The sequence below is a fragment of the Lontra canadensis genome, unplaced genomic scaffold, assembly GCF_010015895.1.
Source record: "Lontra canadensis isolate GAN:19392208 unplaced genomic scaffold, GSC_riverotter_1.0 scaffold137, whole genome shotgun sequence".
In the NCBI taxonomy this organism is placed as follows: Eukaryota; Metazoa; Chordata; class Mammalia; order Carnivora; family Mustelidae; genus Lontra; species Lontra canadensis.
In genome coordinates, this window is record NW_022631131.1 from 3,483,600 (window position 1) to 3,501,153 (window position 17,554).

Genomic DNA, 17,554 nt, shown 5'->3' on the forward strand with positions numbered 1-17,554 from the left:
ATATTTTCTAAGTTGAAAAAGCATTTTAGAAAGATACTTCATTTAAGAAAACGTTAATTTTGAGTAGTATGTCCTAGCTGTCTACAGCTGTATTGGGAAAACAAGATTTCACTTTAGAATGTCAACAAGGAAAAATCCCATCTAAGGCCATTTGGTTAAAACAGCTTGTCTAAACCTGAAAACTAGGAGCAATAAGCTGCCTTGGTATAAGCCTTAGAGAAACTACGGAACATCTGCCTCATCTACTTAAATCCCAGTTGGACTTGGCAATGACCAAGCTTCAGAGCTTTGTTTAGAGAGAACATTCTAGCCCCACCTACAAATTGCCTCTTTCTAATTTGTGCAATTTACCAAGCAGCATATATTATAAAGTTTAATAAAATTGTATTGGAAAAAGCTCATGGTGGTAATTGCTATGATGATTTAAGGTCCTGTAAGTGCAATGAAACATAGTTACCATGCATATAAATGCTACTTAAGAGCTGTTTAACTAGAGATTTTATTCTTATTTGGGGCTTTCTCTTAAATCCCATGGCTTGTAATTTTAGATATTGCAGATCTTTGATAGAGAATATGAATATAATTGGGAAAGGTATAGGGAGTTGCATAGATTTGGGTGTTGTGAGCCAGAGAACCCCACTCCCATGCCGGGCTGGCATGAAATTGTCCCTGACTTGTTCTAAGCAAGAGTAGGGTTGGGGAGAAATTATCTTACCTTTCGTAAGGAATACATGTAGTGCACATCTCCAGAAACCAGCACCTTTTTCCATCCCTTCTTTCCCAAAGATGGGCAGACCTGAAAACAGGTTCTAGTTACAAGGTGTTTAAGTTTTGTGCTTGGTAATGTGTCTGTGACAGATTGAGGAATCTGTGCGGAGCATGGTAATGCGCTATGGAAGTCGGCTGTGGAAATTACGTGTCCTCCAGGCAGAACTGAAAATCAACATTCGCCTGACGCCAACTGGAAAAGCAATTCCCATCCGCCTCTTCCTGACCAACGAGTCTGGCTATTACTTGGACATCAGCTTGTACAAGGAGGTGACTGACTCCAGGACAGCACAGGTATAGTAGTCAAGCAGGCTCCCCAGAGTTTTGACTGGGTCCTAAAGATGAGCTCCTTGTCCTTGTTATGGAAGATGCAGACTCACATGTCCCATTGGTTTACGTCAGGGAGTTACGCCCTGTCAGCAATGGTTACATAAATTTGAAAAACTTCATTTGCCTTGTAAGATGTGCCTGTGTTCTTACATACTGATGGGCCCTAGCAGACGCCAAGTGAACCTGATACCAGAGGTAGTTCTGCAATTTAGGGTTCTTTTTAGGAGGGCTCTTGAGCTACCTGAACTATCTGGTATGGTCTGGTCTGATCTGTCCTGTTTTCAGCCCAGATAGTCTACTCATTGGGAAGGAAAGAAAAGAGAATTGTTGAAGTGTGTCACCAACTTTCATTTTAAAAAAAGAAAATTTCATATAATAGCTTGAACAATGTCAAGCCATGACTTTATCATATTTACCCATTGTTATTCCATTTACACACATTTTTCCTTCAAAGAGCTCCGTGTATTATATATCTATAAAAGAGCAAAGTAGCAAACTTTAACCCCCTTTTCAGGTAAGAAAAATAAGACTGTGAAAATGGAGGATGACTCTTTCAGTAGACTGATTCTGTCATAATAGAGAATTCCTTTTTTTTTTTTTTTAAATATATAATGTGTTGTTTGCTTCAGGAGTGTAGGTCTATGATTCATTGGTCTTACACAATTCACAGCACTCACCATAGCACATAACCTCCCAAATATCCATAACCCAGCTACCCTCTCCCTCCCTCCCAACCCCCCAGCAACCCTCAGTTTGTTTCCTGAGATTAAGAGAGAATTCTTCTTAATCTATGTTACCACCTTAATTTCTAAATATTTGTGCCATTTGCTATCCTACTGGATTTAGATTGGTTTGCCATGGCTCACATATTCTTTTTTTTTTTTTTTTTAAGATTTTATTTATTTATTTGACAGATCACAAGTAGACAGAGAGGCAGGCAGAGAGAGGAAGAGAAGCAGGCTCCCTGCTGAGCAGAGAGCCAGATGTGGGGCTTGATCCCAGGACCCTTGGATTCATGACCTGAGCGGAAGGCAGAGGCTTAACCCACTGAGACACCCAGGTGCCCCATGCCATGGCTCACATATTCTTAAGAACCGGGATGTTATTTTAGGTTTTTGGCCTAAACTTGGGAAGTGCATTTCTTCTGGTTAAAGGATGGCCTTGCTCCAGTGTGTGTACGCCAAGATCTCCATTTATTCTGAGTTAGGTAGCGGGAAGACATTGTATGTCTCTTGTTTTTATCTATGTCCTTTTAAGTCCAGGAATATCAGCAAGAGAAGACATTTTTGCCAGTATTTTGAAGGTGAATTTTAAAAATCTGAGTTTGGTTAGTTGTCAGAGTGACCTTTCATTTTGTGCTTTGATTCCCAGTTAGATGGCCAGAGAAATCTATCCAGTGAGAAGTGAACAGTTAAAACAGAGAGAGAGAGAGTGAGCACAAGAGTGCACGGGGTGAGCAAGAGAAAGAGTATACAATAATTTTTGCTGGATTTGATGTTTTTCAGGACAACCTTAAAGACATTTTCAGTCAAAGCTTTCCGTGGTCAGGGATATTTTTAATTAACTTCTACAGTGGCTTCAAGGCAGGTCTATTCTTGTGAAAAATAAGATGGCCACTTGAGATTTTAATGTTTTTGATAAATATGTTTGTTCTTCATAACTACCTTTTTTTTCTTTCTTTTATTAGAAAGCTCTTAGATTTCCCTCATTCTGGCTCATGGTGGCACAGGAGCATGAAGTGCTCAGACACCTTCAATCAGGATTTAGTCCTATGCCTGGCACAGAATAAGCACTCATTAAGTATCTGAAAGAATGAGTGAGCTACCTTTTGCCTGAAGGGAAACCCCTATGACCTTGGGTCCTGCATATTAGGAAGCCCTGAAAGGAAGAGGTCTCCCTCACGCTCTTCAGCTGAGAGAGTCCAGCAGCCACTGAGGGGCCCAAGAGCCCCTGGCTAGAGGAAGAAACCAGCAAAAGGAACAGCCTTCCGCTCTGCTTTGGTGCTCTTAATGTCTACCTGATGCTTATTGCCAATATGATTTCCCCCCCGTCTTTGTTCTAGTGAGTCATTATGGAAATCTAAAATAATGTAGAACCCTGTGTATCATTCATTCATTTGTTCATTGGTGTAACATCGATTGACCACCTATAGTGTGTCAGGCAGTATGGATTCAAAGATAAAAAGTAATCTCTACTCTTGAGAAATTTACATCATGGGGGAGGAAGACAGATAACTAGTTTCTCTGTAGTATGATTATGATTTATGCTATCATAAAATAGGTATAAAGTTCTAAGGGAGCAGACTTATAGGATCAGAGGTCGTTTTCCAAGAGAAGCCCTATGGATGGCTCCTGGGGGAAGGTGTATGATATATAAAATATATACATGTTTTCATGAACTTGTAAACCATATACTTACTACCCATTTTTAACTCCTGTGTCCGTCTAGTAGAAAATGGAATTATTGTAGCTAGCTGATCATTCAGTAGCATCCGTTGCCCTCAACCTCTTGCTCAGCACTTCGTTTATTCTTTATGACAACAAGAAGCAAGGTTGACTGGCTTGAGCTTCATTTTGTTTCATATTCCTGGTAAAGTCTTTGCATTATTAGCTGTATTAAACACTGATGTCAGCCAGTCATAGTGGGAGAAGAGATTTGGGTAATCCATTGCCTATGCCAGGTGATTTCCAAGTGTAGTATAAGGGAGAAAGTGTACATTTTTAAATGACCTTTATTAAGATAAAATCTACATATAAAATGCACTAATTTAATGTATATACTTCATTCTGAAATTGTATACACCTGTTTAACCACCATCACAGTCATTATAGAGAACATCTTGACACCCCTAAAAGGTCTCGTATTTCCTTCTGCGGAGTCAAAGATAGAGTCACTAGCCCCAGCCCTAGGCAACCACTCATCTGCTTTCTATTATTACAGGTAAGTTTTGCCTGTCCTAGAATTTCATATAAATGAAATTAGACACTGTGTACAATGTATCTGGCTTCTTTTGTTCAGTATAATATTTTTGAGATTCATCTATGTTGGGTAGACAATGGGTGGTATGTTCCTCTTCATTGCTGAATGGTTTTTTGTTTTATGGATATACCCTAGACATACCCAGATTTTTATTTGTTTACCTCTTGATGGACATTTGAAGTTCTGTTTTCTAGTTTGGGCTACTATGTATACAGCTGCCATAAGAACATTGATTTATAAGTCTTTGTGTAGATACATCTTTATTTCTCTTGGGAATATAGAAGAGTGTAATTACTGGGTCACAGGAAGGATATGTTTAACTTTATAAGAAAGTACTAAACTGTTTGCCAAAGTAGTCCTACCATTTTAAATTCCCATCAGCAGTGAGTCTACCTAGAGGGCTTTCTCCAGTCCCTTTTCCCAGTCCACATAATTATGTTGCTTAATGAATGACCAGCCTGCCTTCATTCCACCTTGGCAAAAGTGAGTCTCAAACTCTGTACCCTGGCTTTTGTCTTTGCTAATAGACAGGAATGTAGTCCCAAGAACCTGCTGCTTTTACTCCTTTTTCTTATTTTGATTCAGTTTATTTCCTCTGAGTCCAATTTTCTTATTTTTTTTTAAAGATTTTATTTATTTATTTGTCATAGAGAGAGCACAAGCAGGTAGAGTGGCAGGCAGAGGCAGAGAGAGAAGCAGGCTCCCTGCTGGACAAGGAGCCTGATGCGGGACTCGATCCCAAAACCTCAGGTTCATGATCTGAGCCGAAGGCAGCAGCTTCACCGACTAAGCCACCCGGGCGTCCCCAATTTTCTTATTCTAACATACTGACCTCACTTAACACTTTGCATCTCTTAAAACATTACCATTTCTACCTAAGACATTGCTAATTCTACCTCCTACCCGGTGACTTTGACCATTAGTCATGTGGAATAGGACTGGAAGCTCCCTTCTTGGGGTTGTAAGCCGCCCAAGACAATTTTTTCCCACTATAGGACCTGACTGACAAGTCAGTAGAGCATACTTGTTCCTCTGAGGGAGGAAGCTAAGGATTCACTTAGCTAAATGTCCAGGGTTTGGGAAAGTACTTAATTCTGATGTTAAGCCTATATGTCATGTTCACAAATCTATTCCTTAATGGTCTGTTTCAGATCAGCTTATCTATTTTAGACCAGAATAGATATGTGGGTTTACACACATACCCTTATTTCCCACATTTGTATTCACTGTGTTGGGAGTCTATATTTTATGTATTCGTGCATAAAGTGCCTAGTTTAGTGTCATACAGCCCCTGGGCACTCAATAAAGATTACCTGAATTGAAGTAATGGCATCCCTTGTAAATATTCATAAGCAAATAAAACTACCTAAATATATGGAGTATGAAGTACTCTTCTAGAAGTGTTTGAGTTAAAATGATTAAAAACTGGTGTGGCGATTTCATTATGTGACAATATAGGTATTGCAGGAGCTATTCAGTAGTTGTAGACATAGTATATGGGGGAGATAAATATATATATCTATATTATATAAATATATATAATAACACATTTTATTTTACTATAGGCTATATCTTATGAGCTAACAAGAACAGACTAGCTAGATGGATGGCTGAAATCCATTTCTGGCAGAAATCTTTGAAGCCTTTCTGTGGCTAATAACACTTTAAAAGCACCTTCTAATCAAGTAGACTAAGCACAGATAATAGGTTAGAGCCTTGACCTGGCCTTCTACTGCTGGGGAAAGAGCAGAATTCTCTTCAGTGCATAGCTGTTTCTCAACTTAAATGTGAGGACTGCTCAGACTTGTTAGCTGACATACTTCATTTCTGAGTATATGAAATTCAAGTCACTTTCGAAGGCAAGCATTGTCAGTCTGTCTCTGAGATGTGAAATTTATACTGTGCTTTCTTGTTGATTTCAACTAATCCAAAATCGAGAGCAGCCCATGGTGTGTCATTGGTTTCATACCGTTTTTTGGAGTTGGATCATCTGTAGAGAGGTGAGAACACTACCCAATGTGTAAAGGCATGTCTTAGCTACTCAACCCACCAAAAATGTGTTTCAAGAAATAACATCTCTGAGAAAAGCCCATCTAGGCAGCTGATTTTATTCTCTGTCTGTTAACTCCCCATGCCATTCTCTTTGTCCTGCAGATCATGTTTCAGGCATATGGAGATAAACAGGGACCATTGCATGGAATGTTAATCAACACTCCATATGTCACCAAAGACCTGCTTCAATCAAAGAGATTCCAGGCACAATCCTTGGGGACAACATACATATATGATATCCCAGAGATGTTTCGGCAGGTAAAAGGGGCTACCTGAAGGCAGCTTAGCCTGGAATGGGGGCACTCGCAAAGGGCAGGAAATATCTTAACACCACTCTCATTTCTATCTCGTTTGGGATTTGGTGACCACCAACTCCAATATTGGGTAGTTCTTTATGAATTAATGGGGAATTGTGAGGATAGAAGCCTCTGTTGAGTAGAAGAAAGTAAACTGAGATAGCATGCCTGTGATGGTAATTTATAATGACCTGTGTGAGGAGTTATGTTTGGTTATGTATTTCCTAAGCCCGTAATCAAATTATGGATGTTAAAAAAGAGGTTTGAAACTCTTATTCTCTTTTTCCTATTTTCCAAGATAACCCAGGTCTTTAGCTGATAGCCTAGGTTAATATGAGAATCAATACCAATAACATATACAAATGGATATAGTGTTCATGATGCACAGTTTAATGTATCAATTCTTTTGTGGGAGATTTATTATGGCTGAATAAAAACTAGTGTGAGAAAAATACATTATGATTCTCATCCTTTATATGAAAATAAATTCCTTTGATCTGTATGGTGAATCATCTCTGTGCTGCACATTTTTCTTCCATCAATGGAAGGCACGAAAAGTACATGCACAGCAGAAAATGCAACATATAAAGTATCAAAAGAATATTGAATTTGTCCTTTAAAAAAAAAAATCTACGAATATAGGATTTTTCCACATCTCCTAGTCAGTACTACCAGTATTACCACACTTGAATTTTAATAAAGTAATATATGTGGCCTTGGTAAATAGACTATCTGTAATTCCTCTATTAGTCACAAGTACAAGAGATTTCCTTTATGTAGTCATTTGTTTACAAGTTCTCTCTCTAGAAACATAGCTATCTTCATTTAGTATTACCAGCATTATTAGCCTACAAGTTGAGTTTTGGTTCTGTTCCCCAGTGCTGGAACTATAAATAGAAATGTCATTCTATATAATTCTCCCTATAGAATAGACATAAACACTGTGATTGGAACATGTAGGTATAAATGCATCATATTGCCTTTAAATGTTGCTTTGAGACAAGCAAAGAAACAACTAGTTGCCACTTCAGGAGGTGTTTGTTTTGGTAATACAGAAGTTAGAAATGGAAATTATAACAGTTTTTAAGTGGATCGGTGTGTCTGTCTGTTTTCTCAGATTTGAACAAAATTGATCTGCACATTTACAAATAGTCCTATACCCCTCGTGAGCTAATTTCTTCATGAGGGCCGATAGATCTGGAAAGGCATTAGAAAGAAGATACTTCCCCTGAACCGCTAGTAGAAACTTTATTCTTGCCTTCTTGGGTTTTCTTTGTTATTTATTAGCTAACTGTCATATCACTTTTCTAGAGGCTAAGGATTTATTTTTATTTATTTATTTATTTATTTATTTTTCTATTCCTCTAGGAATTTTTCTTCCATTTTAAAAAAGAGGGATTAATGCTACTTAGTTTTTTATTTTAATTTTCCTGGGAGGTGGGGGTGGTGAGGTCTGTTAGTTAGGTCTATTGTGTTTGTTAATGCTCTCATGCTGCTTCAGTATCGCTCAGCAATTTGACTTTGTTGGAAAAGTGCCTGCTTTTGACAAATGAAAACATTATGTGAAAAATAATTACAGATCTGTTTTTTAACGGAGACTGAGAGCTGTAGAATTTGGCCTAATGCTTCAGTGCTCAGCAGAACACTTGGAAAGGAAAGAGCAAAATCAGATTGACTGAAACTTAGTATTTATTTTTGTGTATGCTGAATTGCTCATTGCCACTGATGAGTCAAACTTTTCTCCTCTGCTAGTCTCTGATCAAACTCTGGGAGTCTATGTCCTCTCAGGCATTCCTTCCATCACCACCCCTGCCTTCTGACATGCTGACATATACGGAGCTCGTGTTGGATGATCAAGGTCAGCTGGTCCACATGAACAGGCTTCCAGGAGGAAATGAGGCAAGTAGCTGAGTTCCCTTCCCCCTTTCCTTATCTCTGTGACCACTGGTAGCAGCTTTCCATGGAGGTGGTCATTAAATAGCATTAATTTAGATGCTACATAGGTAGCACGGTAGAGGTAGAGGTGTTTAGGGAGAGAATATTGACTAGATATCAAGGAATTATTAATTTTTAGGTGTGATAATATTTTTAAAATGTTGTTTCAGTTTTGCTTTCTAAGAAAGAGTGATGTGTTCTGTTGGACATACCTATTTAAAATAGGTACAGGTGAAATGACCCAATGTCTAGGATTTGCTTCAGAGTAATGGGGGGTGAGTGTGGGACTATAGATGAAACAAGATTGTTCATGAGTTATTAATCAAAGCTAGATAATATATCCGTCGGAATAGAGCGTTTTCTCTATTCTTGTATATACTTGAAATTTTGAGATTCGTCTACAATAAAAACAGTTAAAATACTGTTTTGCTTGATTTTTTTTTTTTTCTTATTTGAATGCTTACATACTAGTATACCTTTTTTGGCATGTTTGCTGTGCTTGGGTAAATTGATCTGATGCTGTTATGATCATGGTAAATATATTCTTAAAGGGACTCAATCAGAACCAGGGATTTAAACATAAAAGAAAGTAGCAGAAGCCCATTTCTGATAGTTATCTAAGAATGCATTTTCTGGCATTGGAATCCTTTCTCTTATGGTACACTGTTAATAATGATATAAAGTTGTATTCTGCCCCAGGGCCTATGGTCCTCCTTGTCCTGATTTTTACTAATCTTTCAATGTGCAGTTATAATCCAAATAACAAAAGTAGTACACCTAAAAAGAGATAGGTTTTTACTTCAACCTTAGTTAGAATCCCTAGATAAATCTCATTCTGTAGAAAGAGTAATCTTTACCTGGGTATTATTCATAAACAGGCTGGGTAGACTAGACCTTTGGAGGTGATATGTGGTATTTTCCATTTTGTGCACTATCTTTTTCAAAAAAATGTTACTGTATATATACAAGGTGTGTGCTGTTTCAGTAAGTACACCAATGGAATGCCAAAAGTAGATGAATTGGTATTAAGATGGATGCAAGCATTGGACCAGATGGAGAATGTCAGACTCTAGGAGTCCTTCTAATCTATCGCCTCAACAAATAGCAAAGGCAAGAGGTAAAGGAGGAAAGATGCATAGAATTTTGACGAGAATAGATATATACTCGTTAACACACAAAGTTGAAGCAGAGGTTTGTGCCACGGGGTAGCATCTCCTCAGTGAAGCCCCTCAACAGCAAAGAAAAGCTTCATTGTACTAGACTTACATTCTGATTCATTCAACAGTGTAGTCTTTAGGAATGGAAGGCACCCTTGTGAACATTAGGCTGGGAGAGAAACGGTTTTAACTAATGTAATTAAAACAAAAAAATGAGATTTTTGGCCACGTAAAAGCTAGCAGCACTGCTGTGTGAAACCTCTTGCCATGATCTTTCTCTTCTGCTTTCTCTCTGCTCTCATTCTGTGTTTGAGCGAATGGAGACTAGGGGAATAGTGAAGTCCCAGAGGGACAGAGCTCTGTTCTTGCTGAAATTACAAGCACAGAGCTGCCTGGGCATGAACATGTAGTGTTTACTCTGCCAGTATGAATACAAATAGTCTTATTATATGGGACTCTGTACCCAAAGACCACACACACACACACACACACACAAAAGAATAAAAAAAAAAAAAATTAAAGGTTTTTTTTAACCCTTTTAAGACCCAACAAACCTGAGTGGAAAAGGGATGTCTTAAACAGCTCCACAGTAGTCAGTCTGGGGGCCAGATGTTTCTCTTTGCCCAGGGCTTTAATAATCTTGAAATCGAGAAATCTGATTGTATTTGAATTTTTTTATTTGTTTTTATTTATTTATTTATTTTGTTTTTTGTTAGTTCTCCCTTCTTGTTCTACTCCTTTCTCTCCTTAGTTGCCTATTTTCTTTGTTCTCTTTTCCTTTTCTTCAAAGGATTGACTCGGATTGAGACGGAGTGGTTAGCTTACTGTTTCTGAGTCTTTGAGCTCGGGAGGAGTGAGACTGATGTTCTTTGGTGAGCATTTAGTGACTAATGCCCGGGACGGCTGGTGAAGTCAGTCAGTGGCTGCAGCTAGATTATAGGGCATTGTGCAACAGAAATGAGGTTGGGGTATTTGTATCAAACTCCGTTACCAGTAGCTTGCGCATACAATGGTGCATGTCCGCTGAGAAACTGACCAATCTAAAGATGGAGTTTCAGCCCTCTGAACTCTGAGGGACAGCTGGCCCTAAGAGATGACGAGGTGTCAGTGGGATGTATTTCCTCATGCTGAGCCCAGTTTTATCAGAGCAAGTTGACTTTCAGCTCTTGCAGTTTAATTTTCTTTGGCCAAAGAGACAAGTTTGTCATGAGCCTAGCACTCTATGTATTACCCCAAGAATGATGTGAAGGGAAAGAAAAGAGCTCATGCTGATGAGATTTGGAGCAAATCTGTCCTGTCCCAAAGAGAATGGGCATCTGAACAGAGCCTTGAGAAATAGTTTTATTAAAAAAAGGAATAAAAAATTGACCCGTTAATGTTCTGAGAGCCAAGGCTCCATGTAAATGCATTGATGCTACATGGACATTAAATCATCATAATGTGGTGTTCTCCAAAGGTGACGGCTCTACCAGGTCATCATTGTGGGGATACTGCATTACTCTGAAGGATTGGAGTTGCTGAGTTTAAAAGCTAGCACATGGATATAAGGAATGAAGGTAAAACAAGAGCTTCCTGCAGAGTTCCCCCATGAATCGAGATGCTTTTCCCCATAATCAAACGCAGAAAACCTGTACTTATCAGACCATTGACTATATGGGTGGCCAGGCTTTCTTCCCTGTTTTTCTTTTCCCCCAGGACAGTAAATAGGTAAGATGGTGATGGGACCAGGACTTGGAACGATTGAGTTCCATTTAGTTTTAGGTAACTTGTTTGCCATTTGAGAAAGAATATTGGCTGTTTCAGCAGAGATGTGACCTGCATTTTGAACATTGTACCCATGTTAAAAGCACACGAAAGAGAGATTTTCTGATGTGGTGTTAGCCACTTTCTCTTCTCTGTTTTCCTAGTTGTCCCTTCCCCATCAAGAAAGATGTAACTGAAGGCATGCCACCTTATTCATGATTCAAGTATAGGAGAACACATTTTTCTCATTGTCAGGTTTGAATGGCATTGCATTTAGTATGAATTTAGAGTAGGAATAAAAGAGATGTAGACCAAATCTGTGAACTGTGTTACTTGCAAATAGCTCCAAAGATGAGTTGTCTAGGGCTTTTTTTTTTTTTAATAGTTTCAAGTAAAGATGAAAATTGTGAAAAATGTGATTGCAACATGGACTAAACGTATTTCAGCTCTAGTGGCTATGATGCTACAGTGATGGGCATCGTATGTAAATACACAGCTAGATGAATGTGTGCTGTTGAGCCTGGATGCAGAGGAAATGCTGCTAACCAACCGTTCTACTTTTACTGCTTCTCAATTTTGGAGGAATTGTTTTCATTTTCCTGCCAGTTTGCTAACCTGTTTTGATCATTTGGTGGAAGCTGTAATTGCAGGTGGGAACATCTCGAGTAACAGTTCACAATCCACTGCAGCTGCTTTTCGCGCTAAATCCTGTTATTAAAAGGCTCAGGCTAAGATCAAGCCAAGGGTGGTAACGGACTTGACAGAGAACAACTTAACTTTGCCTGGTGTAGGACAAAGAAAACACTAGCCTCCTTGAGACCATGGGGTTTTTTGTTCTGAAATGTTACTAACATTCTTTTATTTTATTTCCTTTAACTCCTGTGTGAACATGAATCTCGAAATGGGGCAGTGATGAAAGATGTGATAGGCAACTTGTGTAGCACTTCTGGTGTGGACAGAAAGTAGCATCTTGTTTTCCTCACTCTTTCAGCACGTGGGATTTTTGACAACACAGACCCTCCCTCTCATCCCTCCTGTCCTAATGAGAAACTGAGATGAGAAGAGTCTCTGTTTAGAAGCAGCTTTAATAATTAGGTACAGGGTGTGAATTCCAAAAAAGGATCAGTAAGGAAGGACTGGAATTCTTGCGTGGTATTAATTTTTTTCCTTAAAGTTTTTCTGGGAGATAAGCGTATTCCAAATTGAATGCCATTTGATGATCACCTTCACGCACACTACCACGCTTAAGAATTGTAGTCACTGCCAGGCTTCATTTCTTCAGATGGGCACTAGGTGTCAGGGTTTTTCCTTCTCAGCACCTTGGCATTTAGACAAGCCTCTGGAATTGCCCTCTGTGGTGAGGCAGATCCAGTAGTATCCTAACCCCTTTTTTTCTGTTGGTATGGTGGGCTTGGCCTGGTGTTCCTCCAGTATGCGATTGCGTTTATAACTCTTCAGGCAGAGATCTGGTGAACACCTTACTGTATCATTGCTTTACACATTTTTATAGGAAACGTTTTTTTAGGAAGAGGGTGATTGAGGAGGAAAAAAATAGTGTAGATTAAAGTTTAAAGACTGATTGCCATCATGACTGGTATCTTTTATGCTCTTGGGGTGGAAAGGTAGGGATGGTGGGAATTAGGAATTTAGTTCTAGAACTGCTCAGCCTTGCCCATAGTTAATTGTTGGCAACGTTCTGATGTTCAGTTTCAGCAAGCCGTAAATGTCTGTAATTTTTGTATTATAAAATATTTCAAACTTATAGAAAAACATGGAGAGTGATATGACAAAAACCCCTGCATCTACTGACTGCTTAAACAGATTTTATCATTTTGACACTCCTCCTCACTTTTACGTTGTTGTAATCCTTTGAAATCTCTCATCGGAGTATAAAAACAAAAAAAAAATTAGGAGTTAGGGAAAAGGAATTGGTAAGCTTATAGAAGCCTAAAAGATTGGAAGAAATTAATTAGTAGATCCATTGTGACAGTTTTTAGGCTGGAGCGCTTAACCCAAAGGACCTCTTATTTTAGAAAAAACGCCATAACCCTTTTTTTTTTTTTTTTTTTTTTTTTTTTTAAGATTTTTATTTATTTGACAGATCACAAGTAGGCAGAGAGGCAGGCAGAGAGAGAGAGGAGGAGGAGGCAGGCTCCCCGCTGAGCAGAGAGCCCGATGCGAGGCTCGATCCCAGGACCCTGGGATCATGACCTGAGCCGAAGGCAGAGGCTTTAACCACTGAGCCACCCAGGCGCCCCAAAAACGCCATAACCCTTTATCTGAATTCGGTTGGTTGATGTTTTCTACGCTCTCAAAGGAATTGTTTGGGTTTTCCTGGACTCAAATTCTAGTGGAACCTATTATTTTTTTAAACTGTGACTGGAGAAGAGTGTGTATGTTTGTGGGCTTCAGTCCGTTCCTCATGCACACAGAACCCAAATATTTTTCTAGTTTAATATTAGACTTTTGTATATTGTTTTACTCAATTTAACCTCAGAATAGCTCCATGAATGTGAAGCTAATTTGGATGTGCTTTTGTTTCATTCTTTGGAAATCAGTTTACCTTTTCATGCTGGGTGTAGAAATTGAGTCCGTGTCAATCTTTTAGATACGTGTTGGAGAAGAGGCGTATTTGTATTGCGGTGCGCTGAAGGTGAGCTTTGAAATAGACCTGAAGAAGGCAGATCTGAAAAACAGGGCCGTGGTCTGTGCACTGATTGTTCAAGTTATAAAAAGAGACTAATGGTCCTTGCCACCAATCTATTGCTGAAGATGGGGAAATGTTTGTAAGTGCTTTGAGATCCTCCGCAGAAAAGTATCACACACTGCTGATTACGTGTAAACATTCACAATTTGTGCTTGTCTTATTTTTCATCAAGGGCTTCCAAAAAAAAAAAAAAAAGAAACCCCACACTTTAATTCTCTTTAATCCTTTTAGGCTTAACAAGATAGGAATTTCAAGTACAGAAAAAGACAGGTTATGAAATATGTGGTTAAGATAGTTCTATTTAAAATTACTATTTTACCCTCTTTCTAAGTGAGCATGTTTGGTTATGAGTCTTTGTTTAAAATGATCCTCACAACCAGAACTGAGCCCCTCGTTAGAAAAATATTGAGGCTAATTTGGAAAGCTATGTCTTCCTGCCACGAAATTACTTCTAATGAATTTCTGACACTGTTCTTTTGGGATCATATCCTTTGCTTTGTTTTTTCCTTCAAATTTTTATTAAAATTCCAATTAGTTAACCTAGAGCGTAGTGTTATTTTCAGCATACAACACTCAGTGCTCACTACAAGTGCCTTCCTTAATCGCCATCACCTATTTACTTCGCATAGAACTTTTCTTAGAATTCCTTCTGAATGATTACTATGTACTGGAGACTTTTCAACAGGTGGATTAGTTCATTTGACTCTTTTCATTATTAGCAAACAAAGGCCCAATGAATTTGACTGACTGAAAATCCTAAAGCATCCATTGGCCAACTACCGCAGATCTCGTGGAGGGCTCCTCAGTCCCCTTCAAAAGTCAGTCCTAGAGATAGCCATGAACAAAAGAATGTACTTGCCAGCATTTTTACCCACTTTAAGTTTTAAGATTTTACTGAAAAAGGATGTGATATAGTACCCTATGTCAAGCAACTTTACAGTTCCAACTATAGGCAATAATGAACATCAGGACAGCAACAGATGATACCAGAGGATGAGGTGTAGCATGGAGCATCAGAGTTCGACATCCGTTTATGTGATTAACAGGCCAGGCTTCTTGAACTGTAGTCGGCCAGCTTGCTTAATTTCCTTATCATCCAATTACTCCTGTGCTCCATTTTCAAATACCACCGACTTGTATGTGCTCTATTTCATGTTTTTTTTCTTTAAATTGGTATGTTTACTAAAAGCATTGTGTGTATATGCATAAAATTACTATAGCCTCATGTTTATAAATATTGCAGGGAGAGGTAATTCCCCTGTTCAAAATTGTTGTTTCTAATCTTCAGTAATATTTTCAAGAAATTACCTCGGGGATGAAATTTTTTTGCTCCAAAAATGGTATTTTTCTTACCCTTTTATCGCTTTTTCGAAAGGTTGAGGTAAGTTTGTTCAGCCATTTTTGAATTATCCAAGCATGAAAAAGAGAGTTTTTCAGCTGTTAAGAAAATTGTTTTCAGCTCTTTTATGTGATCATACAACACTAGGCAACAGAATATGATATCCAGCAGATAATACAATATGGAAAGGCATTGACATTTTTTCAGCATGGTTTTTCTGAATGGCACAAATTATGTCAAATAACGTATTGCCTTGTGGTTTAAAAAGGCACATTTTAACACCCATACAGTATTTTCTACTATTCCATCAGATATGTTTTTTTCATGAGATTCTAACATGAGTTAATATTATAATTATTTTTTGATAGTATCTAACTAAAAGTGAAGATTTAATATTCCATACAAGATACAAAAGGGGAAGAGGTTAGGGCACCTGCATGGTGCAGTCGGTTAAACATTCAGCTCTTGGTTTCGGCTCAGGTTGTGATCTCAGGGCCGTGAGATTGAGCCCTACATTGAGCTCTGTGCTCAGCACAAAATCTGCTTGGGAATCTCTCTTCTCTCCCTCCAACCCCTTCTGGTCATGCTCACTTGCAAGTGTGCATTCTCTCTCTCTCAAATCAGCAAATAAATCTTTAAAAAACAAAAACAAAAGGGGGGTAGGTAACACTTTATTATGTATCTATAAGGGAACTCAAGGTCAGATTACTTCTCACTGGCTCTTAGTTTTCTCATCTTCATGATGCAGATAATGCTTAGGTCCATTTCAGCTCTAACGCTCTAGAATTCTTTGTATTGCTGCTTCAGGGCCTTGTACGATGGTCCTCTTCCTGGGGCATTAGCAGTAGTGAAACAATAGTTACTGGAGGCTTTGCCAGAAAATTTCAACTTTTAGACATTTAGCATGGAAAATAAAGCTTTAACGTATCAGCCACAGTCTAACCTATATTTAAGTCCACACAGAAAAATACTATTACAGCTGAACTCAAAATGAGGAGATAGAAGAAAGGCAACCATGGCAAAGATATTCTTTTACTGCTTCCCACAGCATAGCTACAGTTGATGGATGCTTCTTACATTCTTAAAAACACCATCCCGTCCTCTTTTGCCCCTTAGCTTTCCCTTCATATTTATTGCTTGAGCTTAATATTAGTATTTTATTTTGTAGTAACAGCAGCTTTGGAAAGTGTGCGTGTGTGTGTGTGTGTGTGTGTGTGTATGGATGTGTGCAATTGCAATTCACACTGATAGTACAATTAATGTTGATGTCAATTTTGGTGTTAATTTTGGGTCATGATTAGTGTTGACACTTGGTGTCAGACTAGTGACATTTACTGGGAACATCAGAATAAATGTTAATATTGTCATGTTTTTAGTATCTGTTATAGTAACATTAAACCAAGGTCCTCCCAGGAGAAAAAAATACATGTATGGATAGATAGATAGATAATGCCTTTCTGTGTCGCTGGTGTTACTCAGCGAGAAAATGACATCTCAGGGCAGAATCCTAATCACTGTTTGGAGCATCAGAAATAATGATCACCTCTGATCGGGGGTTGTGAATAATTCATTCGGTTTGATTTTCACATCCTGTCCAGTGATACTTTTCAAACCAAATGTGTTTCTACAGGAAAATAATGGTCCCACTTCTTATGGAAATACTGTGGCACAAATCATTTTACCCACATAAAAACAGTTAAATAAGACTGTTCTCTTCTGCTTGCTTTCTCCTCCCCATTCCCTCCTCCCTCACTTATGTGTGTTTATTCCAGAATCAGACTGTGGCCCAAAGAAATATTTTCTCCCTCAGAACTTGCATAAGACAGGCATTTATTTCTGCTCATCCTTCGCTTATTCACACTAACTCTTTTGATCCTCTTCCCTTTTTTCATTTTAATTAGCTTAGGTTGTTAACCCTAAACCTAAGAAAACTGCTAAGCAGAACATCCTGTTATCAAAAACCATCTGAAATTATATATTTTTAAATGATTTATGGCTATATTAATGAAAACATAATTGGCAGTAAGTGGCTGGAACCACTTCGTAAGTCAGTGGTCAGGAAAGAAGCTTGTGCATGGCCATGACCACATGCCACAAAGCCTGAGTCTGAACCTCCTTGGGCCATAAACCCTCTCTGGCAGGCCTTCTTAGGCTGCTGCCCTCAGTCCTGGAGTGTCATTTTCCCTGGGTGTCACCTACACCAAAGCACTGGAGGGAGAGAGAAGCTGGAACAAGGGAATTCAGCGAT

At 38.6% G+C, this 17,554-nt stretch overlaps 1 protein-coding gene across 2 annotated transcripts in view; it reads left to right on the top strand.

Annotated features, from left to right (window-relative positions):
* The window catches only part of ACACA (acetyl-CoA carboxylase alpha), a 202,836-nt gene that overhangs the window by 103,471 nt on the left and 81,811 nt on the right, over positions 1–17,554 (top strand). For both annotated transcript variants that reach the window (XM_032843244.1, XM_032843243.1), the window contains exons 34-36: positions 859–1,062; positions 6,232–6,387; positions 8,178–8,324. In XM_032843244.1, the coding sequence (XP_032699135.1) occupies positions 859–1,062; positions 6,232–6,387; positions 8,178–8,324 (507 nt within the window). The remainder of the gene's footprint in view (positions 1–858; positions 1,063–6,231; positions 6,388–8,177; positions 8,325–17,554) is intronic.